This window comes from Sceloporus undulatus, chromosome 11 (assembly GCF_019175285.1).
Source record: "Sceloporus undulatus isolate JIND9_A2432 ecotype Alabama chromosome 11, SceUnd_v1.1, whole genome shotgun sequence".
Lineage (NCBI taxonomy): Eukaryota > Metazoa > Chordata > Lepidosauria > Squamata > Phrynosomatidae > Sceloporus > Sceloporus undulatus.
The window spans coordinates 3719717-3743719 of NC_056532.1; the positions used below are offsets into that span (position 1 = coordinate 3719717).

The 24003-nt window shown below is 48.1% G+C and overlaps 1 protein-coding gene across 2 annotated transcripts; it reads right to left on the reverse strand.

The window, feature by feature from the left end:
• Nucleotides 1-544: 544 nt before the first annotated feature.
• STX1A (syntaxin 1A) lies at nucleotides 545-22880 on the reverse strand. 2 transcript variants are annotated; one of them, XM_042442746.1, is made up of 10 exons: nucleotides 22756-22880; nucleotides 11740-11817; nucleotides 10913-11012; nucleotides 8531-8605; nucleotides 7608-7681; nucleotides 6349-6457; nucleotides 5221-5294; nucleotides 4930-5067; nucleotides 3176-3286; nucleotides 545-2301 (listed from the first exon to the last, which is right to left on the reverse strand). In XM_042442746.1, the coding sequence occupies exons 1-10, from the start codon at nucleotides 22783-22785 to the stop codon at nucleotides 2224-2226; spliced, it is 867 nt and encodes a 288-aa protein (XP_042298680.1). In that variant the 5' UTR covers nucleotides 22786-22880; the 3' UTR covers nucleotides 545-2223. The 2 variants fall into 2 exon arrangements, with proteins under 2 accessions (XP_042298680.1, XP_042298681.1); XM_042442747.1 differs by lacking the exon at nucleotides 545-2301 and having other exon boundaries at nucleotides 3185-3399.
• Nucleotides 22881-24003: the final 1123 nt, after the last annotated feature.

Consider the following 24003-nt stretch of genomic DNA (forward strand, 5'->3'; position numbering starts at 1 on the left):
GAACGTAGAGCCGTATTTATTTACTACAATGTGTATGTGTGTGCTTTCAGTTCATTTCTTACTTATGATGACCCTAAGACAAACTCATCCGTTTACTTGGCAAGATTTCTTCTGAGTGGGTTTGCCTTTGCCTTCCTCTGAAGCTGAGAAGAGTGTAACTTGGAGGTATTATTAAAAATGAGTTGGGAATTTTAATGAATTCAGTAATACTGAATGAAGAATTAATGTTGAATTGTTGCCGTGTGCCCAGTGTTGCCAATTGTGGCAACTCAATCATATGGTTTTCTTGGTAAGATTTCTTCAAAGGAGGGTTGCCATTGCCTTCCTGGGGCTGAGAAATTGTGATGGTTCAAAGTCACTCAGTGGGTTTCCATGGCCAAGTGAGGATTTGAACCCTGATCTTTCAGAGTCCCAGTTCCACACTTCCAACCACTACACCACACTGGAGCTCAAACTGGGGTGTCAAAGTCAAACGGTCTCAGTGACTGCTCCTTTCCCCCGCAGCTGGTGCAGCGCATGGAAGAGTCAGGAGACGCTTCACGGATATAAATACTTCTTTATTCTACATAAAATTCCATCCGGAAAAGGAAGCCGTTTTGTTTTGTTTTTTGTCCCCACTCCCTTGAAATTTTTGGAGGGAGGACTTGAGTCCAAGTGAGTGAAAGAGAGAGAGAAAAGGCAACAGACAGACATTTCAAAATCCACCAGGATTGAAAAAGCAAGGCAGGTTTGAAGGGCTACAAGAGAAAGAGAAAGACAAGGACACTTGGGTTACACTTTTACGGCAATGTTACAGCTCTGGAGAAGGCCTCCAAAAAGACACACTGAATGGTTTGTTTGCAAATGCCTCCTTTTTGCCCCAGACGAGGATGCCAAGTATGGCGGTAGGACGGGGGTCGTGGCAGTGGTGGCCCCGCCAGAGACCTCCCTTCCCAAAGAAATAGACAGCAAGACGCATTGTGGCGGACCTGATTTGGAGAGCGACACAGCTTCCCGACGACACAGACACACCACCGACGGCTCAGTTTAGACATGCAACGAAGGCAGGCGTGAGCGGATGGAGGCAGAAGACCCCAAGGATGTGTGGGCAGGGGGTGCCAGTCATGAGGGGTCACTCGCCCCATATGCTGGTGGTTTCCTAAGAAATTAAGGTCCCAGAGGGAAGACAAAGCTCATGGGCCCAGCAGCTCCCAAGGAAAGTGGAAGCGCACAAGCGCATGAGAAAAGCGCAGAGAGGAACTGCACAAGAAAAGGCTAAATTTAAAGTCTGAGTTACTGGAAAAGAGGTGGTTTCTGGACTCTGCACCTAAGTATAACATCCAAACACATTCTCACATGTAAGGATCAACAACGTCCGTTGTTTTCTCCCTGCTTGCAGGTGAAAACAAAACACTTCTGCACACATCTTAACCTCAAAGCGTTTTGAGAAATGATTCTGTCCAGAAATATTTTTGTGATCCTTTTTGGCATAAAAATCAGAGTTTTGTTTTGGTTTTTGTGCACAACACACATTTTGGTGCCCCAACACCACTTCCCACATGCCCCAAATGGCTAGGGTTTTGCTTTTGTCCAAATGCACAAACAAACACACACACACACACACACACACACACCAGCGATTTTGCACAAACAAACCCCACACATGGGAAACGTTGGTTGGCATTCTGTTCAGTAGTTATGAGATTGTAAACTGGACTTGCGTGCGTTGGGTGCCTTCGAGTCATTTCTGACTCGTGGTGACCCTAAGGCAACCCTGTCATGGGGTTTGCTTGGCAAGATTGGTTCAGTGGAGGTTTGCCATTGCCTTCCCCTGAAGCTGAGAGCATGTAACTTGTCCAAGATCACCCATGGCTGAGTCACCTTGAATCCTATGCTGGTACAGAAGTGGAGAGGGGAAATGGCTGAACTTTGGGATAAGAAGAGGGGTCCAAAGACAAGTGAAAGGCTGCCAAGAGGGACTCTGCGCCCCTGTGCCAGCCCCCTGTGCCGTCTCACATGCAGCCCGCCTCCCCCCTTAATGCACATACCCCTTGTATTTGACACGCAGCATTAACACGAAAGATCATGCATTAGAGACAGAAGTGCTGGGCTGCCCATTTTGTGCCCCCTTCCCCAGCAGCTGTTCCAGGGCAGAGGCTGGGCGTTGGGCCCCAGTTGCTCCGGCGTGCCCCTCTCTTCCGCCTTGGCATTGTCAAAGACTACACAGTCCCAGCCGTGGGCCACCTAGCCAAAAATCCCTCCAACCGTGGAGGCGATGACAACGCCCAGCACCACGCAGCAGATGATGATCATGATCTTCTTCTGCAAAGAGAAGGAGGAGAGGTGAGGGTGGGCAACCTATGGAGACATATGCCACTAACAGCATGCCAAACTATGAACGTCGAGACAAGCGACCTGGAGAAAGACGGTTAAGGGATGACACGATATCCATGTATAAACATTCGAAGGGATGTCATATTGAGGAGGGAGCAAGCTTGTTTTCTGCTGCTCCAGAGACTAAGACATGAAGTAATGGATGCTAACTACAGATGAAGGGTCTGGAAACCATGAAGCCCTATGAGGAACAACTTAGGGAGCTGGGGATGTTTAGCCTGGAGAAGAGAAGGTTAAGAGGTGATATGAGAGCCCTGTTTAAATATTTGAAGGGATGTCATATTGAGGAGGGAGCAAGCTTGTTTTATGCTGCTCCAGAGAATAAGAGACAGAGCAATGAATACAAGCTACAGGAAAAGAGACTCCGGCTAAACATTAGGAAGAACTTCCCGATGGCAAGAAGATGCTGTGGCCTTGGAAGGTGGTGGAGTCTCCTCCTTTGGAGGTTTTTAAGCAGAAGCTGGATAGTCATCTCACAAGCAAGGCTTGGATTGGGTTTTCGTGCATGGCAGAAGAAGGTTGGATTGGTCTAGGATTCTATGTTTTGACCTGTGGCCCTTGAGGCATAATATTCCTTTCATGGATCAAGTTCTGGGAATACATGGTGGCTTCCCAGCTCCAGGGGTTCCTGGATGAGATGGATTATTTAGATCCACAAGGAATGGTAAAGTACCATAACATCCAAAATCCATAAAACAGCGATACCTTTCGTTGGCTGAGCAAAATGTCCAAAAACCGGGATGCAAGCTTTCTAAGCGTCACGTGCATCATACACACATAAACACAAATGCACACAGCTCACCCGTCTGGCTTTGCTCTGGTACTTCACGGCCTTTTTTGTATCCGACACGGCTCTTTCCACGTAGTCGACGGCGTGCTCCACGTTGTATTCAATCCGGTCGATCATCTCGCCCTGGAAGGAAGAGGGACGCACAGGCCTCCTTGTTTAAAATGGTAAACCTCCAGAAAAAGGTGCTGGTGCCCGTGAGCCATTGGCTCATCTGGAGTCCCGTTTTACAGCTAGGCCTGTTGCAAAAGAAAGTGACAAAGAAGAGCTTACAATTGGCTTACACATTGTTAAAATGCTTAGAGGGTGCTGAGTTCACTATGAAGCAGTGTGGAAATGTACATGCTCTTGCTATGTTTAATAATAATAATGCTCTCTGATACGGAACCTTTTGCCCATACAGGTTCCGAACCTCAGACAGCTCCTTAAAGCGATCCAAAACCTGGCGTTGATTCACTGTTCCCTGACACAATCAGCCACTATTTCTAGCAAAGAGGAATCTGGTCTTCCTTACAGACATCAATAACAAAGAAAGCGCATTACAACACTTCGTCTGAATCGCCCAACGCCACACCACAAAAAGGACCACAAAATGCACGCAAGACCCTTCCTACCCCCTCACTGCTGCCTTTCTCCAAAAGATGTTTGCCAATGCTCTCCTCTCTTCTTTTAGTTCAGCACCTCGGAGGCCTCCATTATCGCCTGGTCTAAAACCCAGGATGGATATAATGCTCTGTTGACACGGAAGCCACAGGTTGGTCCTGATTCTTAGTCTTATGTTGCCAAGCTATCTAGCAGGGCCTGTGATATGCAAACCAACTGTTTCTAAGGCATTACCATTTGGACACAATGATGCCAAGGATGGTGGTACCCATCTGCCTGGTGGCAGAGGCAATGCTCACTACAGGGCCATGCAGAATCATAGACAGCCATGCAACACAGAACATGCAGTATGAGAAGACTGGAAATGGCATTACCTGGTGGTTCCCAAGCGCCCTTCTCCAAGTGTGCATGGGGGATGAAAAGAGGAAGGATCAGAGAAAGGAAGGAAGAAAGGCCAGCTCAGACCTCTGCTTCCAAGGGGCATCTCTCTTTAAGGCACCAGATCTCTGCCCTTTTCACTCTGGATGGCACAAAACCCATCCTCAAAGCAGGGCAATACCACCAACATACGGCTTTCCAAGGTCTTGGGAGCTTGACAGTGAATGAAGACGTGTCAAAAAGCCAACGCAATTCTATGTCACATTGACAGGAGCATAGTGTTCGGATCAAGGGAAGGAGTCTACCTACCCTTAAACAGCATGCAAAGGGATACTGCGGCATCTTTGAGATTAACGGAAATATAGAAAGGCAGCTAACTGAAAGGTAGTGTGAGCGTTTGTAGACCTTTGTAGGCTCAAGTCTATGAAAGCTCATGCTACTAACGTCTGTCTTTCCGTTAGTCTCAAAGGTGCTTAAGATGCAGACTGGTTACTGTGCCTTTGAATTCTACCCTTAAATAGGTTCCGCACCAAGCAAAATGCCAGCCAATTGGCATAAAAACTGGAACTCACATTGACTTACCAAAATCAATAACAAATACAGACAAAAGAACATACAATGGCTTAGGCTGCACCTGCGCTTGCAGAAATAATGCAATGTTGACACCGCTTGATCTGCCGTGATGGCACCATGCCCTTCCTTGTTTCCTTGCGCCTCTCAGCCTGCACATGTGAAGGACAGAGCTGCTTGTCTATTCTCTTCTCCCCTCCTGCCCTGGCAGCTCTCACCTGGCTCTCCACCAGCATGGCCATGTCCATGAACATGTCATGGAGCTCCCGGATGCTGTTCTCCAGCTTGATGATCTCGCTGTGCCGCGTCTCAATCTCGTTCAGCGCCTGCTTGGTGATGTTGGAGTCCATGATGATCTGGGAAAGGATACAAAGCATGTGGCAACCCTACTGCAGACATGTGTACCAATGGCAATGTGGGGAAGGAGACATGCACCCCTCATTGGGTCACTAAGAGCTTCTGGAGTTCTCCACTGACAAAATCGTACAGACAAGGGAGGGAAGTGTTACCCCAGAGGAGAAAATGGCAGGGTTGCCACTCTCCAGCATATCTTCCAGTTCCTCGCTGGTGGTAGTCCTGCCGGCTGTAAAGGACACCAAGAAGTCAACGGTTAGCAAAGTGAGAACATTGAGACAGAGCCCTTCTTCTTCCCAGTATCCCTCATGTTGAAGACCACTCTGCAACTCACTTCTTTTCCAATCTGTCCTTTTCTGCTGTTCTCAAAGGCTTTCGCTTAATCTATCCTGGGGTTTTCTTGGCAAGATTTGTTCAGAGGAGGTTTGCCATTGCCTTCCCCTGCGGCTGAGAGCATGTGCCTTGCCAAAGGTCACCCTGTGGGTTTCGTGGTTGAGCGGGGAATTGAACCCTGGTCCTGGATTCATTGTCTGACACTCAAACTGCTATGACACACCGGCTTTCAGTCAAGGACACAAAATATGCATGCGCTTGGGTTGTGTAGGCAATGACATTTGTTTCCACAAAACAACCAGAGGTAAATTCTGTGCAGCATAAGTCCTGAATTGCAAATTCAGTATGGTTTTTCGAAGGCTTCTTCACAGCTAAACTTACTCATCCTGACTCCAATCTCTTGTGGTCTCTTCCAACTCAACGATTCTATGAATCTCCAATCCGCTTAACAGTCCTACATCCGAGTGGAGTGCATCTCTTATCCATTTGTCCACCCGTCCTTCCTCCTCGTCCTCTTCCATCTTTCCTTTTCTTCAGACTCCCACACAGTCCTTCTATTTTCATCTCTCCCATCCTCACCGCCCTCTTACCTGTTCTGCCTGCTATTCACACTCCCACCACACAGAAGTTACTTTCCCAAGCGCTGGATCTCCAGTAACATATTTCCCCCCCCTTACAAGTAATATCCATATCATTGCTTCCTGTTCATTATCCTTTTTTTTTGGTGGAGGAAGGTAATGGATGATTCTGAATCACCCCTTCATTTGTCAGTGAGTGCATCTAGATTGTAGAAATAATGCAGTTTGACACCCATTTAAGTGCTGTAGGATGGAGCCGTGGCAGCTAATGTGGTGCCATGCTGCATTAGTTCTACAGCGTAGATGCACTCAGCTTATGTTTTATCTCTGGTGAGGTAGCTTTGGAGAAAAGGTACATGGAAGCACACTGACTTATCTCTAGTTGCCTCTGGATGCGTCCCTTGCAGCGTTCCCGATAATCGGACTGCGTCGCATTGTACTCGGACATGACCTCCACGAATTTCCGAGACAAGGTTGAATGCTGGACAGGGAAAGGAGGGGAAGAAACATCAGTCATCCCAATTGCATTCGACCAGTCCTCCCTCCAGACACAACAGGGCTACCGAGTTTAAAACTGGGCTGGTAAAACCTCGACTAGTTTCTCACTTGGTCCTCAACCCTGACAAATGCCTAGAGGAGGGTTTTCTCTAGTAACCTTTCAATGCTCCAGTGCAACTCTTATGGTCAGTTTCCAGCAGAGGACCTAGAGATTCCTAGGCAGGACATATTCATCAAATGGGAAAATAATTACATCCACCAAAGTCAACGCTGCAAATGTGGAGGGCTGACTGAAAGCCTCATCCTTCCCTCTCCTTCCCTCCCCGCTGCATTTGGCACACACGTTCCAGCTCTTCGCACTTGATTAAGGAACGCGCTGTTGTGTGTCTATGATTTCCCCGGTTGCTTCTCTCTGTGAGCATCGTCCATCTGCTCCAATTTCGGAAAGGGAGAATGAGAGAGAGAGAGGTGCCGTTTCTTTCTAAAACCAACCCTTGGCTTCCAATTTGGAGACCTGGATCCAGTTTTGTTTGTTGTGTTTGGCTCCCTTTTGGCACCCTTTGCAGTGGTGGATGGTGGCGGCTTCCATGTCAGTGGGGAGGTGAATCCACTCCCATGTTTTAATTTAGGGTCTCAAGGAGCAACCAAAGGGGTGAATAGTTCAGCACATTGGGCAGCAATTTTCGATGCACACTGGGCACTTCTGCTGTGCACTAGGCATGTTTGATAGGCACTGGGCATTTCTCATGAACACAGGGCACATTTGATGGGCACTGAAAACTTCTGATGCGCATTGGGCACATTTGATGGGTGTTGGGAACTTCTGATGCACACTGGACATGTGAAGTTGAAGGTTTTCATGGCTGGCATCCATAGCTTTTTGTGGGTTTGGGGGGGCTAGAAGAGTTTATTCCTTACATTTCTCCAGCATCTGTGGCTGGCATCTTTAGAGAATGCATCCCACTCTCTTCCATGCCAGCCTTCTCTGAAGATGCCAGCCACAGATGCTGGCGAAACGTCAGGAATAAACTCTTCTAGAACATGGCCACATAGCCCGAAAAACCCACAAAACCCCCACACTGGGCATGTTTGATGGGAACCAGGGACTGGGAGAGATCCGTTCTGCTCCTCACCTGTGTTTTCCTTATTCGCAGGTCCGCAGAGGATCTGTTCAGCCCTTCCTCTTGTTCAATGCTCTGCTCGATACCTGAGAGGAAACAGAAAAGCAGAGCCGATTTGGAAAGGTTTTCAGAGGTAAGTGGGCGCGTGTCGTGGGCGGCTGTGAGGAACAGATGGGCCTCTTTCTTTCCCTCCTCAGCCCCCATATCTTCCGTGCCAAATATCCATTTCAGGACAGCTTAAAAATAGATCCATAGAACATAGGAGTCCAACTACAGCCCGTTTTTTTTTCCTTTGGGGAAGGAATGCTAATGCGTTCAAATACTGGTCCCACCTGATTTCCTTAGAGCTGTTCGCTTGTAGGGCTTTTTTAAATGTTAAGGCAGCCACAAATCTAGCCCAACCCAAAGGTGAACTCAGCAACCCCAACCTCATCTGCGTGTCATTGGCATCATGCCTTTGCATTGCTGCTCAGCGAAAGGAATGGATTCGCAGATAATACAATATGACCCCTGTATCTGTGAGACTAGGACCCGCAGTTTCATTTACCCACATCAGGGGAAAACATGTTCTCTCTAGGCATTTTATAGGCCCTCCAACATGTTTCTATGCTATGCTTCTGGTGGAAGTTAAACACAGAGTCACACTAGAGGGCCTAGAAATGCCTACAGAGGTGTTATCACTAGGGATTTCTGGGTCCCCCGGAGCAAGTCTATGGTCACCTTTCACTGGAAGCCATTCATTTCAATGGGATTTACTATTATCCATGGTTTTGTGTTTCCATGGTAGGTCCGGGAATGTATCTCCTGAGGATATGGGCATTGTACTTTGCCCAAAGTTGGAGAGAAGCGGAGCTGAATCCCTTGACCCAGTGGCACCTACTCACCCTTTCCAAGTAACTCGCTTCTTAGCCCGTTGCCAGGTGGCAGATACTCACTCTTTAGCTTGGAGCGGACTTTGTTGGCCGTCTTCTTGATGTCCGACATCAAATCCTCCAGTTCCTCTTTGGTTTCTGAAAAGGAGATTGGCACAAGCAGGGTTGAAATCAGCACCCTGGGCAGGAAGACTTGCCCTTTCCCTGGCATTGGCACCTTCTGAAGATGATCTGGCTGATCTGGAATGTCTGTATTCAGTCAGTGCTGCAGAGGTGGAGTCATTTATCTGATGCAATGAATTAATTCATAACTTGCCTTTGTCTCAATAAAAGACTCAAAGTAAAGTGGCTTGCAAAATAAAGGTAAAACAAAAGTGCTAAAACTATTATTATTATTATTAGTAGTAGTAGTAGTAGTAGTATTATATGTTTTTAGAAAGCATTAAACAATCAGCCCCATTAAGACTACCTTTAAGAAGCTATTAAAAAGACTAAAAGCGCATATATTACATGTTAAGAACATGCAGATGCATATGAGGTGCACACATGGCTGGGCTGTGTGCCATCCGATGCAAAAGTGTGCAGGAAACCAACACTTGAGGTCTTGCAAAGCAGCGCTTAGTGAAAAGGTTCTATGGGAAGAATTACAATACAACTGGAATTCCCTTAGAGAACTAAACACACATGCCATGCTATATCACAAAGCCACCAATGCACACTGATTTAGTTTGGTGATAGCGGCAGAAGCGGCATTTTCCTCTGCCCTTTGCCTTTGCAAATTGCGTGTTGTGGTTGTGTGCATCTTATACTTTGCATTGCGCTTGTACTTCCCACCCTTTGCATTTGGGTTGTGCCTCCTGTTCTTCGCATTGTGGTTGCACACCAAAGCTGTGCATTCTATCCTTTGCACTGTGGTTGTGCATTGTGCGTTGTGTATTGTGCAAATGGAAAGCTGGTCTCCAGAGTCCTAGTCCAACACTAAAAGCACGACGCCATGCTCAACCTATATCACTGGCTAGCATTACGCAACGGACAGATGTGCGTTGTAACATCAAGGCAGGTCCTAGCTGAGCATGGATACTGTGGAAGAGCTGAGTCTTATATCCACACACCTAAATCCACTTACAAAGATATGCCCCATACTGATTCCATCCTAGGTTTTGAAAATGCGCTGCCTTCTGCCAAAATCGGACTTTAACCATGACGCAATTGTTTTGTGTGCTTTTCCACATCTCCATCCTTTCTCTGCCCTTTCCCATTTTGAAAAGAAATGTCATTGTCGTGAATAACGTCGCAGAGATCGCAACGGTGGCATTTCTAATGCTGAAGAAGAAGCCGGCCATAGAAAAGGTTGCAGGCAGCCACTGGAGCCTTTTGTCCCTTTCTGCCACTTCCCATTGATCCCTCCCATCCAGACTTCTCCATGCCACCTGGCACCGGAGGCGGCAGGTGTGCGGCTGCGTTCTCTGCCCGCTCTGCAAACCCCGGGGCAGAGATAATTGTCCTTACCTGGAACATCAAATGTTCCCAAGGTAACCAAGCAAATGTGGCGGAGCAGCGGAGGACTCTGGGTGGCCCCCGCAGGTGCATCCAAAGCATGCCCAGTTTGGAGGAGTATGCTCCCACATACAATGGCACATTTTGATTCCTAGCTCAGCTCCCATCCAGATCCAAAGGGGGCAATACCCTGTTGTGAACTGATGCCAAGGTGATGTATGGATAGCCAATATGGATACCATATAAATGCGGGTATTTATAAGGCTGTCAAGGGTGTGCAGAGCTCTCTTAGCAAACAGAAAGGAAAACTCAAACTGAAAAAATAGATGGATATATAATGAATGCACACACACACACACACAAATAGATAGAAATACTCATCACAAAGACACAACCCCAAATGCCTCCAAACGAAGCTCCGTCTTCAGGTTGAAAACATTTCTAGCCTCCCTTTCCCAAACCTTCCCTTCCATTTTATTTTTACAAGACGTGTCTGTCCCTTATATAATAAGGATCTGTCTCTGGGTTTGCAAACACAAAAGCGTCTCCGGGGGACAATTTTCTCTCTGTGTGTGTTTGCCGCAGCTATGAATCTCAGCCTGGGAGATCAGGGCTTGCCTTCGCTCTTTGCCTTGCCTGGGCAACCTAAAACTCATAAGCCGCCAAAGAACCAGGCAGCTTTTGAGCAAGCGGGTGATACCGATAAAAGACGAAAACGGTTCAAGATTGCCCAGGTTGGGAAGGGCTATGACAGCTTGCATCTCCAATGAGTCCAATCCAGAAAGGTACAGCACTTTGCCCAACTGTTATAACATTGCAATGAAAACCAGAAATGCTTAGCAGGAGAGGGGACTTATTTGGATGCCAAACGCTTGTGAGGCTAGCACAAAATTTCCCATTGCCTTCTCCATCCCAGTTGGAAAGGAGAGGCGAGGTGGCCTTACTCACTCTCATCGGGGTTCGGGGAGGCCAGGATGGCACTGTGCTTCCTCTTCACCTCTTCCACGTTCTCGGCGATCTTCTCGATGAATCCCCGAATCTCTTCCACCTGCAGATGGGAAGCCAGAAATGAACAGAGAGGAGCGGCTAGAAGTCTTCTTCGCTAAAGCCTATGAATGAGAGACCTTAAAGAGATCCACATCATGGTTTCCTCAATGGAGCTTCCCTACTTGTAACCAGTCCTCCTCTTTTCCTACATTTCCCCAGCATTATTTGATTTTCCAGCATGTCGTGTCTTCTTATAATACGTTCAAAGTGTGACAGCTTTGACTTAAACGTATTGATTTCTAATGACAATTCAATTCAGATGGCTCCCATGTCGGTGGGGCAATGAATCCATGACAAGTTTAGTGACAAAGAGCTCCTTGTCTGGTGACTCCTATGTCAGTGGGGCAGTAAATCCATGACAGGTTTTCAAAGGCTTCCAAGATCTCCAAGGAGCTGACCATGTTGAGGATTTGTGCTCAGCACAAGTCTTCAGAGCTTGGATTCAACCCGGCGTGGAGTCACCATCCCACTAACATAGGGACCATCAGCCACTACTGGTTCAAAGAGCATCAAATAGGTCTTCATTGCTATTTGCAACACCTCAAAGCAACCACCAAGAAGGCCCTGTCTTCTGTGTTCCTACCAGATCTATCCATGAAGCTGGTAGGACACAGAGAAAGGCCTCCTCAAAACACAGTCAGGCTCATCTGGGAGAATACGGTCCTTCAAATGACCTGGACCAAGCAAGTCATGGAAGTGGATGGGTCTCCAACATATTTTTTCCTCACCTGCTCAAAAAACTCATCCATAAAACGGTCCCGATCCACTCCCACAGCCACCTCGTCATCTTCATCGCTGTCTTTGGCCTGAAAAATACAAGGGACGGAGTGAACAAGACCATCCCTACTGTCATGATGGAAGACTCCCATGTCAGTGGGACGGTAAATCCACCCGAGTTTTTAACTTAGGCTTCAAAGCCAAAACCTGGAGTGGCCTCGCTGTGCTGTCGACATGGAAGCCACCACCGGATGTGAATTTCTAATGTCCGAAAGTGCCTTGGAAAAAGAAAAGCAAAGATGGACTTTAAATTTGAGAGTGTTACACAACAGGTGCTTACTGGGCAGCCCTTGTGACGTCTCCTTGGGAGAATGACCCACATAGAAACCAGTGTTCACGCCAACCTTTTTGTAGTTGTCATTCACTGATTCGTTCCGTTCACCCATCCGTTCACTTCATCCGATATATTTCCAGATGTCAACTTTAAGAAAACGTTTGGACGTATGAATCCCAACCACAGCAGGCCCATTAAAAAATCAATGACCTTTACATAAGTGTTGACTCAATATCCATCAGTGGATTCAAAAGGATCACATTACAAATAAGATGCAGGCTATTGCCAGCATAAATTAATTTGTTAATGTTATTTATTAATATATATATTCTCTTGCCCTGTATTGCAGGATCTCAGGGTGAAAGCATATGCCTTCCCAGGTACTTTCCTCTTATTGTCTCTGTCTCTTGGTACAGTATGGCCCCCTTCTCAATGGGGAATACGTTCCCAAACTTACCATGAGACCATGGAATTATGGATAAGACCAAACCTTATTGAAATGAATCACTTCCAAAGGAGGCTGACCATAAAAGTGCACTGGAGGACCTAAAGATCCTTAGACAGAGCACCTTTCTAGGCATCTCTAGGTCCTCCGGCGCAACTCTATAGTTAACTTCTACCAATCCACAGAACTGTGTTGGAGGACCCAGAAAATGCCTAGAGGGAACATATTCTTTTGGTCATGGGTAAGTGGAATCACAGATCCTGAACCCACAGATATGGGGGGCGTACCAGTTCAGTTTGGACTACAGTGGTTGGGGGACAAGGTAGGAGGAAGGATGTTGCCTAAAGCCAAGGTGAAGGGATAACCATATGGATGCGTATTGGGATGTGTAGTGTTGGAACTGAAAAAGGATGTGATGAACTAGCCAAGAGAACCCACACGAGGCTGGGGCATTGGTTAGTGTTGTAAAGTGTGTTATGTGTGTTATGTGCACATAAGCTAACACTCCAGGCTCATGGGGGACTCTCTTGGCAACTTTATCACACCTTCTGTTTGGTCCCCGATACTCATTCCTATGGTTATCTACTCACCTTGGTTTTAGGCAACATCTTTCCTCCTGCCTTCCTACTTGCAAGGACCATGGACCTGTCACCTCCACACTCACAATGTTTTGCATCCCTATGGATCTTCTCATGCTCAACAGGTTTACGTAGGTCTGGCCCTGGGCTTTCTATTCCAAGGAGGAAGGCCCAAGTCTACCAAATCTCATGCAGATCCTTTCAGTGAGTCTCAAAGGTGCGATATCGCTTCTCGGCTTTTTGGCTAAGATCAAGTCATACGATCCCAAATCAAACTAACCCAACCCTAACCCGACCCTTGCGTGACCACTACACCATCCTGCCTGTCCCCCAATTGTGATGCCTCCGGCTTCAGGTTCTCCCTCCCAGCCTCCTGCAACTCTCCCTGGACCGGTGCTTCTCTGAGCTCAGTCTCTCTTGGCACTTCCATGCAACAGGCTGAGCTGGAGCAATGACCTCATTGCATCGATCCGCAGGGATAGAAGGGAGGCAAGCAAGCAACAAAGCAAGCAGGGAAAAGACCAGCGGCCACGGCTCCTCCTCCTTGACAAGCAGTTGCCATGGTGCTCCTCAGCCATCCTGATCCCCAGGGCTGGGAGGTAGCCACGCAGGATCCCCAAATGCTCCCCTGTTTGGAGAAAGGAGGGAAGCGGCGGAGATGGCAGACACAACTGGGAACACTGGGGAAGACCACTGGGAGCAGTGGCGGCGTCTGGTTCTCAGGTTGGCGAGCCTGAGAATCTTCGTCCCCAGAAAGAGGGATCTATGTCCAGTTTATGTCTGAAGACATCTGGAAAAGGAGACCCCATCGCCTCTCTAGGCAATTGATCCCACCAATGAATGACTCTCATTAATAGACCCATACTTGCAATATACTGTAATCTATTGCAAGGATTGCTAAACCAAAACAAACAGAACTATTTGCCATAATGAGCTCCAGATTAGTCTCCTGCAATGCGCTCAACATGGAGCTCCCCTTAGAAAGTGTTTGGAAGCTCCAGCTAATGCAAAAGAAATGCAGTGGACACTGTCCAGACCGTTGTTGGGTATGCCTTTCAGATGGCATGCAATCCTTGTCTTAGCAGAACTACTTTGCTGTCACCTTTGCTTCCAAGCGCACTTGAAAGCGCTGCGCTTGACCCTATAAACCCCGAAATGGCTTGGGACCATTGGCCTAGGAAGCTGATCCAGATACCTTTGGTGAGACAACATATCTCAGGATAGGCATATTGGCCATAGAGCAAAGTACAAGGACCTCCAAAATCCACAAAACAGCAGTCCCTTTCTTGGGTTGAGCAAAATGCACGACATACATGTTCAGAGTACGTTTGCCATTCCCTCCCCCTGAGGCTGAGAGAGTGTGACTTGCCCATGGTCACCCGGTGGGCTTTAGGGCCAAGATGGGACTCGAACCCTGGTCTCCAGAGTTGCAACCCAACGCTCAAACCCAACGGAGATCATGCCACCTCCATTTCTCATGGATAGGTAAAGTGGCCTTTTTGCTGATCCTTTGGTTCCTTAAATTTGGGCGGTCGCTTTAGCCCTTTAACCATCGGTGGATTGCTAACTCTTTTTTAAAGAGGCCTGTTTTTCCATGTTTTTATTTGCGCGTGCCATGTTTTAAATACACATCTCGACACTCGAACAAGACACATTGGCTTTCACCTCCTCCGGCTGCTCAAAATAAAAAGTGAGCCGCATCCCGGGTATCAGCAAAGAAAGCAGAGGATGGAGCGTGTACCAAAAGTGTACTATCCTCCAGGTTGGGGCTCGGGCGACGCTAAGATTTGAAGGCTGCGAACCCAGAAAATCCCCCTTTTCTTGAAAGCGCCTGTAAAGTACATGAGACACGGCATTTCTCATTTCTATCCATGGCTGTGAAAGCAGAACGAGGAAGAAAGCGGTCGGGAAGATATGATGGAGGAAAAGAACGGCTACAAAGACAAACGAATGGGTCCAAGTGTCCATCTGCACTGTCAAAGTAATGCAGCTTATATATGCAGTGTATATATACACACATATACATATATACATATATAGAATCATAGAGTTGGAAGAGACCGCAAGGGCCATCCAGTCCAACCCCCTGCCATGCAGGAAATCCAGATCAAAGCATATATATACACACACACCTTATACATAAAGCCTGAAGGTAATTTAATCTAATATTTTAGTCTGAGTGCCCCAAACCATCCGAAAGCCAAGCTGTCGCTATCACAGCCGCCTATGAAAAACCTTTTTGAGTTTTGGAGTATTTTGGATTTCGGAATTCCGGACAAGAGAGAATGAACCTGTAATTATGTGGAAACGATTCAATTGACGTATTAATTAATGACAGTAACGAAGCATCTGAGCAAGAGCAAGATGAGCAGCTAAGAGAATATGAGCCTCTAAAGAGAGACAGAAGTATATCTATCTGGTGGGCAGCGAAGGAATGTTTCTTTGCAAGTCAACAAAATGAATACCAAGGCCCCGCTTTGGCAACTAAATTCACCTCGCTGCCTTGTTTGTTTCTTGAATCCTTTCTCCACTTCCCAATATGACGTTTCTCCCAATTATAAACAGGACACAGAAAACATCTGCAATATTAGTTTGCGTCCCATTAGACTACCCACACAGCCTGGATCTCATTGGTTGGTCCCAATTGCGGCAGACGCGTCGGATCAATTCGGAGCGGTGTGTCGGCCAAGAGGTAAATTGTATTAATTCCTATTCTAGTCTAGCCGTAATTGAGACAAAGCAGCTCTGGTTTAATTGGGAACACTGGCTGGGATGGAGGAGGAAAGGATGGAGCCGACTGGTTATAAGAAGCTCAGAGCTGCTTTGGAAGTTGACATTTTGCACTGAGAAGGCAGGAACGCTGAGGATGATGGTCTTTGGAGTTAGGTAGCCAGGTGACCCACGTTCGTTGCAGTGGGGCTGATCTTGGTCCTTGGCCAGAGAGGGAGAATGGAGGTGAAAAAGGATCTCAATAGTCACGATGGGTCCCATGTCAGCGGGGCAATGGATCCACTCCATGTTTTAGGGTGCTCTCCTTGGGGCTGAATCTAGCTAGGAAGAGGTTTTGGTACCTTGGAAAGCTGGCTTCCTTTTGAATGCACCCAAGTTGTTGAGCATAATATGGTATGGGGTTGTGAGGTCCTGTGCGAAGAGAGACGTCTTTTTGTCTGTCCACCATCATCTCCTACTATTCTGGGGACGGCTGATGGGTGACTGGGGAGAGAAGGGAAATGTGACTCTTCAAAACATGGCCCCAAAAAGGGAAACCAGGGCCTATGAGGAGCTGCTTAGGAAACTGGGTATATTTAGCCGAGAGAAGAGGTGGTTAAGGGGTGACATAGTAGCCATGTCTGAATATTTGAAGGGAGGTCATATCGAGGATAGAGCAAGCTTGTTTTCTGCTACTCCAGAGAACAGGATCGGAGCAATGGCTGCACAGGAAAAGAGACTCCACCTCAGCATTAGGAAGAACTTCCTGATGGCAATCAATTGATGGCAATTGCTGTGTGACAGTGGAATACGCTGCTTCAGAGAGTGATGGACTCTCCCTTTTTGGGAAGGGAAGCAGAAACTGGTTGGCCCTTATTGGGAGGGCTTTGGTTGTGTCTTTCTGCAAGAGGGTCAGATTGGATGACCCTTGGGTCTCTCCTCCCAGGGACAGACATTCAGTCTTTGCAGCAGTGTCTCTTCCAAGAAAGGAGGTCCGTGGCCTTTTGCTCTGCCTCTAATTGGACCAAGGTGGCTTGTTTGAAAACCCATTCAGTCGCCTAATTAGCCAGGCCTGCCTTCCCTTCGGCGGCGGTGCTATTCTTAGCCCCGGCAAACGCAGCCAGCAACGTTTTGGCAACAACTGTGCTTTAGGTTTCCCTCTTTCTCTCCCCCCCTCCATGCAAAAAAACCTAAAATGGGTGGGAAAATGAGATAAAACAGCGATTCCTGCCAATTTTGCATTTGCTGGGCTGCTGTAAGTCTGGAAGACGATGATTTCAGATGAATCCGTGGCTGTTTCAAAAGAGAGTCAACCTTTGAGTTTCTGCATATTCTTTGGTTTTGGAATGATTGTCCTCTCGACCTTCTTTGCTTCCCTCTCTAAAAGACACAACTTCTCCCTTGGACCCGAAAAGGCCCATCCCTCAGCTCTGTTCACCTGGGCTGCTGGCAAGCCATGACAGATGGGTCTGTTTCCAACTGTTTTACAATCTGCTACGCAGACGGCAAAGCAAAGGGGTACAGATTCAAACGAAACCCCAGGCTTGACCATCTGCTCATCTCTTAAAAGCATGAGATGTGGAGATGGATGCTCAAGGAGCCGTCGCCTGGTGCCTTCCATGCCAGTGGGGCAGCCAGGTTTTAAGAAGATGCCAGCCATTTTCCAAAGATGCCAGCCACAGTTGCTGGTGAAACGTCAGGCATAAACTCTTCTAGAACACGGCCCCAGAGTCTGAAAAACTCTTTTGCAACTAGCCAAAATGTGGAAAGACACAGGAGCCACTGGCTGGCGCTGGCTGATGGACAGAAGGAACCTCAGTCGAGAAGTTGCTGAGGGAGATATTCCAAACATCTGCCCCAGTTCTCCCAGTTTTGCCAGCTTAGAGATTTGCGGATGAATATTCAACGGCAAGGAGAGGAGCTTTGGCAAGGAAATCTATTCCGGCTCATTTGCAAAAGCGCCACCCTCTCAGCGCAGCCGAGGATTAAAGAGTTTAAATTTTAAACATGGAGCATCCATTAAGGCAGAGAGAGAGCTTTGCTCCTCGGAGGCCCAGGGAACAACAGGCAGTGCCTACTTCATTGCCTTTCCACTCGGCACCAGCTTGCTCCCCGCAGGCTTGGTTTTCTAATAAGGCAGGCCTTAGAGGAAGAGGGAAACTGAGCCTGGGAGGCACTGAAACCTTTCTGCTCACAACTCCAAACACGCAGAAATCAGAAGAAGCCAGAAGGCAAGGATTTAGAAGGGCAGCTTGGAAGGAACAAGGCAGGATCCTCAAGTGGAAAGATGTAGAATTGGATACTAAAGTTAGGATTGCTCAAGCTATTGTGTTTCCAGTTTCTATCCATGGGTTGGAAAGATGAACAGGGAAGAAAACAGATAGGAAGAGAACCAACTCAGTTGGGATGAGATGAATATATATATATATATATATATATATTCAAACAGCAAAGCTTGATTTTGCCATTTTATATAAAGGGACACCCTTTTACTATGCCGCTGTATATCATGGGACTTGGTGAGTTGAAATGAGGGGCTGGAGGAGAGGTCTGCAGATACTATCCACAGCCAAAAAGGCAAACATAAACCAAAATGGGGTTTGGTCCCAGATACCAAGATCTATGCTCAAGTCCCATTAAATACAGCGGCATAGTAAAATGGCGTATAAAATAGTAAAATCGAGGTTGGCTTTTTTGAGACATGTTTTTGAGCTGTGAATGGATGAACCCATGGATGCAGAACCAGTGGATATGGAGAGCTGACTGTGTGCCGAATGAGTCTGAGAGCAGATCAAGCCTGAACACCATAAAGCCCCTCTCATCATCATCCTCACCACCCCATCTCCCCTCACATCATCCTCATCCTCCACACCATCCTCTCAACCATCATAACCATCATCATCACTACCATCACCCTCATCTAAAAGCCAAGTTGGCTATATTGAGACTGTCATACTTTGGCCGTATCATGAGAAGACATGGCTCCCTTAAGATAGAAGGCAGTGGGGAAAGAGCCATTAGAGGGGGACCGATTCCACCAAGGAAGCCGCAAGCCCTGAGCAGGACTCTTGAAGGTAGGATGACTTGGAAGTGTCTCATTCGTAGGGTCAACTTGATGGCCGTTAATAAAACAAAGCATCCCTCCAACAACAAGGGAGGGTGGCGAAGCCTCCAGACAAGGCGTCCTTCATTTTGATTCACAGCATCCCTTATTCAGAGATACGTTGCCTCTAATACAGGGACTCTGTTTAGCTATCACACCCCTTAAATAAAACCATTGCATCCTTTCCTTTCTTGCAGGGACAATTTCAGTGGCTCCTCTGCCGGAGCGTGTCCAGAGGAAGGAGACCAAAATGGTCTGGAAACCATGAAGTCCTATCAGGAGTGGCTTAGGGAGCTGGGGATGTTTAGCCTGGGGAAGAGAAGGGGACATGAGAGCCATGCTTACATATTTGAAGGGATGTCTTATTGAGGATGGAGCAGGCGTGTTTTCTCTTGAGACTAGGATACGGAGCAATGGATGCAAGCTACAGGAAAAGAGGTTCCACCTAAACGTTAGGAAGAACTTTGAGATGTTCAACAGTGGAACACACTCCCTCAAAGTCTCCTTCTTTGGAGGTCTTTAAACAGAGGCTGGATGGCCATCTTTCGGGGGTGTTTTGATAGTGACTTCCTGCATGGCACAAGGGGGTTGGATTGGATGACCCTTGGGGGTATCTTCTATGATCTTTCCAGGTTTCCAGACCTTTCTTTTGGCTCCTTTCTTCCTTTGCTTTCTCTTCATTGCATCTCCTGCAAACTACCTCCGAGACAAGATGGTCTTTCCTTTCCACCATCTCTCAGGGCCAGAGAAGGGTGGCAACGCTTTCGTCCATCCCTTTGGGGTGAAATCTGGGGTTTTGCTGGGTTCGACACTCATTACTTTGGCTCCAACCATTGCCTGGGGCTGTCCAGGGCAGCGTTGCTCATCCGACGGCTTTCACATCCGAGTTTGCCGCCTTTCCAAAAATGTGCAGCTCCTTTCGGAGACAGCAGCAGCAATATATATATATATATATATATATATATATATATATATACACACACGCCTGCGTTTGCACTCACACACAGCAGGGAAGTCAGGGCTTATTTAGCTCTTAATTGAGAAATGTAATTTCTTTTCTTTTCGTGTTGCTTGCAATAACCCCAAGGCTGAACATTTCTGTCTGCCAAGCGGGGAGAAAGCAGCGACAGTCAAGTCTTGTTTCCGGAGCCGGGAAGACTAGCAACGCGTCCTGGTTTAGCCTGCGACCGCTCTTCGTAGGGATGGGGTTTCGGCTTATTTCGGGGAGTTTAAGAAGTTTGGTCTGAAACCCAGAGCGGATTCACCGCCTCCTGGCTTGGAACGGAGCAAGTCGGAGTCGCGCGAGCTCTAGTTTTCCGCATCGTCATGTATGGATGCGAGAGCTGGACAGTTAAGAAAGCAAACCAGAGGTAAAGCAACACATTGGAGATGTGGTATTGGAGAAGAGGGCTGAGGATACCATGGAGGACCAAGAAGACCAACAAATATGGTTTGGAACAGATTAAAGCCTGGGCTCTCCCTGGAAGCATGAATTCCAGGCTCGCGTTGTGTGCATTTGGTCCCGCTGCATGCAACAAATCTCATTGCGCACAGGTCCCTTTGCTGGCTATCCACGTAATAACGTAACAGCCACCCCTTGCCGAATACAGATGTTGAGCGGTACCTCCTAAGCTCTCTGAGTAGCTCTGCTTGCATCCCACCTTTTGTTTTATTCAGACGCTTCATAACTGATCCTTGTGTTGGCCTGTCTACTATCCTTACCCATGTGTAGCAGAACGGCTATGTGTAGCGTGAATGTGGCATCAGATGAGGGCACCGCATGGCATTGCGCCCCCTCGAACCACCAGCGGAGGCGGAACGACACAAAAGCCACAAAAGCGGGGCCTCCAGCCAAGAATTTGCTGCGGAAGAAAGGAGGAAGGTGCTGGCAAGCCAGGGATGACACAAGATGTTTGGCTGCTGAGTGCCAACGTCTGCCACCTGTGCCAACCTTGCACCCAGTCACTCCTAAAAGTGTAACTTACAATAAGCATAGTGTATTTCTAGAAAGTCGCCAACTTATTACAAGCACAGGATAAAGAATAAAACACAGTCGACAAAGAGGAGACCCCACCCCACCCAATGCACTTGGCGTGTTCTCAGAGGCCCCCTTGCCATTGTGGAGCCCCTCCCAAAATCAGGAAAGGTGGTGGTGAAGGGGTTTAACCCCTCTTTCCCATCCTGCCAGGCCTTTCCAACTTTGTCAGCCCACTCCAGGTGTCACCGCCGCCATCATAATCATCATTGTTGTCATCATCGCCGCCATCACCATGACCACCGTCATCGCTACCAACACTGTCATCGTCGCCCTCATTCTTCATCACCACCATCTCCATCCCCATGTTCGTCTCCCCAGCCTCATCCTTACCACCATGAACAACAGTACCGGGACGGCTGTCGCCATAAACAGCACCAGCCTTGTCACTACCACCATCAGCCCGCTGTCAGTCATCCTCTTTGCCATCGCAGGCCTCATCTCCATCACCGTCTTCTGCTCCGCTCGGTTCATCTTTACTATCATCGCCAACATTACCAGAACAATCGGCGCCATCATCATAGCCGTCGCCAGCACTATCATCATCACCATCATAATCACCACCGTTGTAACCGTTATTGTCACTGCCATCACCGCCACCATTCTCACTACCATCATCCCCCTCTCCCTTCTCATCCTCATTACCACATCCTCTCTACTATCCCCATTATCATCATCATTATCAATCCTCATCACCACCATCCTCTCTATCATCCTAATCGCCATCCTCCCTACCATTCTAGCCACCATCCTCCCGACCATCATCTCTAGCATCCTCCCGATCATCATCCCTACCATCCTCTCGACCATCAAAACCATCATCCCCATCCCCATCCCCATCATTGTCACTATCATCATCATCGCCATCATCAGTCTCCAATAAAAACTTCGTCGTCCCCCTCCCCCTCCTCCTCCTCCTCCCCGCCATCATACCATAATCATCCTACCACCACATCACCATCATCACTCTTCATCCCCACCATCATCCTCATCTTCATCTCCCCCTCTCATCTTCTCCAGACATCCTCCTACCATCCCATCATCCATCTTTCCCCATCTCCCACATCCCATCACCCCACCATTCTCATCATTCCCATCATTCCCATCAACCCACCATTCCCATCATTCCCATCACCACTCTCACTATCCTCCCTATCATCATAACCATCTCCCCATCCCCATCTCATCATCATTGCCACACATGCCATCTATCCCACTCTCATCCTCCTCCCCACCATCCTCCTGCCATCATAACCATACTACACTACCATCGTCCCCATCCCAATCTTCATCACCACCGTCCCCATCTTTACCCCTCTCATCTCCACTACCTCTCTCCCATCCCCATCATCCCCCATCCTCTCTCCACATCATAACATAATCATCCAACCACTTCCCCATCATCAGTCTCAATCACCACCATCATCCCCATCTCCCTCATCATCATCATCATCATCACCACCCCATCTCCCCTCTCATCATCCTCATCCTCCACATCATCCTCTCTACCATCATAACCATCATCCTCATCATCAATCTTCATCACCACCATCATCCCAATCTCCCCTCCCATCATCATCATCACCATCACCCCATGATCTCCCCTCTCAGCATCCCCATCATCCTCTCTACCATCATAACTATAATCATCCCCACCATCATCCCCATCTCCCCTCTCATTACCACCCTCCTTTCTATCACCACCATCGTCATCATCATCCCCATCTCCCCTTTCCTCCTGTCTCCCATCCTCATCTTCATCCCCACCCTTCATCCCCTCGAGGCCAGGGCTCCAGAGGAGAGAGCCCTTCGGGGGATCTCACCGTCCGCAGCTCCTGGGTGCGATCCTTCATGGCGAAGGCGGCTCTTGCTGCTCCTTGTGGAGCTGGGACGGCGGTTGGCACATGCGCCACAGGCAGAGAGGCAAGGCAAGGCAATGCAAGGCGAGGCGAGGAGGCAGCCCACGCCCCACTGCCTCTTCTCCCTCTGCTCTCTCCCTCCCGCCCCTCTCTGCACCTGCTCAGAGGCAGGGACCCCTGCCTTGGCACAGCCATGCCATGCAGGAACTCCCAATCCAAGCCCTCCACTGTTGAACAGCTCTTACTCCCAGGAGGTTCTTCCCAATGTTTAAATTGAAGGGATGCTATAGTGAGGCTGGAGCTTGTTTTCTGCTGCTCCAGAGAAGAGGGCACAATGGAGCAATGGATGCAAAGTGCACTCTTCTCTGGAGCAGCAGAAAACAAGCTCCAGCCTCACTACAGCATCCCTGGCATCTTACTGCCAGGAAGGTCCTCCTAATGTTGAGGTGTGGGAATCTCTTTTTCTTCAGCTTTGCATCCATTGCTCTACTGGGTCCTCATCCCTGGAGCAGCAGGAAAAAAGCTTGCTCCCTCTTCAATATGACACCCCTTCAAATACTTAAACAGGGCTAGACCATCCCCTGCATGGATTTGGCAGCCTTGCTTGGTACTCTCTCCATGCCCAGAAGATGGCACCCTTGAATCCTTGGTGAGCACATGCAGCATCCAGGCATGGGTTGGGTTGCCAAATTCTCAACCCGGCTGTCGCAGCTGTGCCTTTAGGGGGCAAAACTTTAAGCAGAGGAGCAACTCTGGGAAAGGCTTTTCACCTATTACTCCCCTGAACCTGGTCTCCTAGAGTGCATCTACACTGTGGAAGTGGTCAAGTTCGACGTCGCTTTAAGTGCTTTAAGTCCCAGGATTTGTCGCTTTGCAAGGTCTTTTGGCCTTCTCTGCCAAAGAGTGCAAACTACAGATCCCAGGATTCTCTTGCTGTGTGCCTTTGTGTCATTTCTGACTAAGGCAAACCAATTGTGGGGGTATTCTTGGCAGGTTTCTTCAGAGGGGCTTTGCCATTGCCTTCCCTTGAGGCTGAGAGAGTGTGACTTGCCCAGGATCAGCCCCCAAGTTTCATGTTCTCCAGAGTCATAATCCAACATTCAAACCACTCCACTACTCTGGCTCTTTAAGCTAAATTGCCATGACTTGGGAATAAGGTACCCAGGCAAATTCACTCCCCTGGACCATGGCACTGAGGCTCTCCCCAAACTA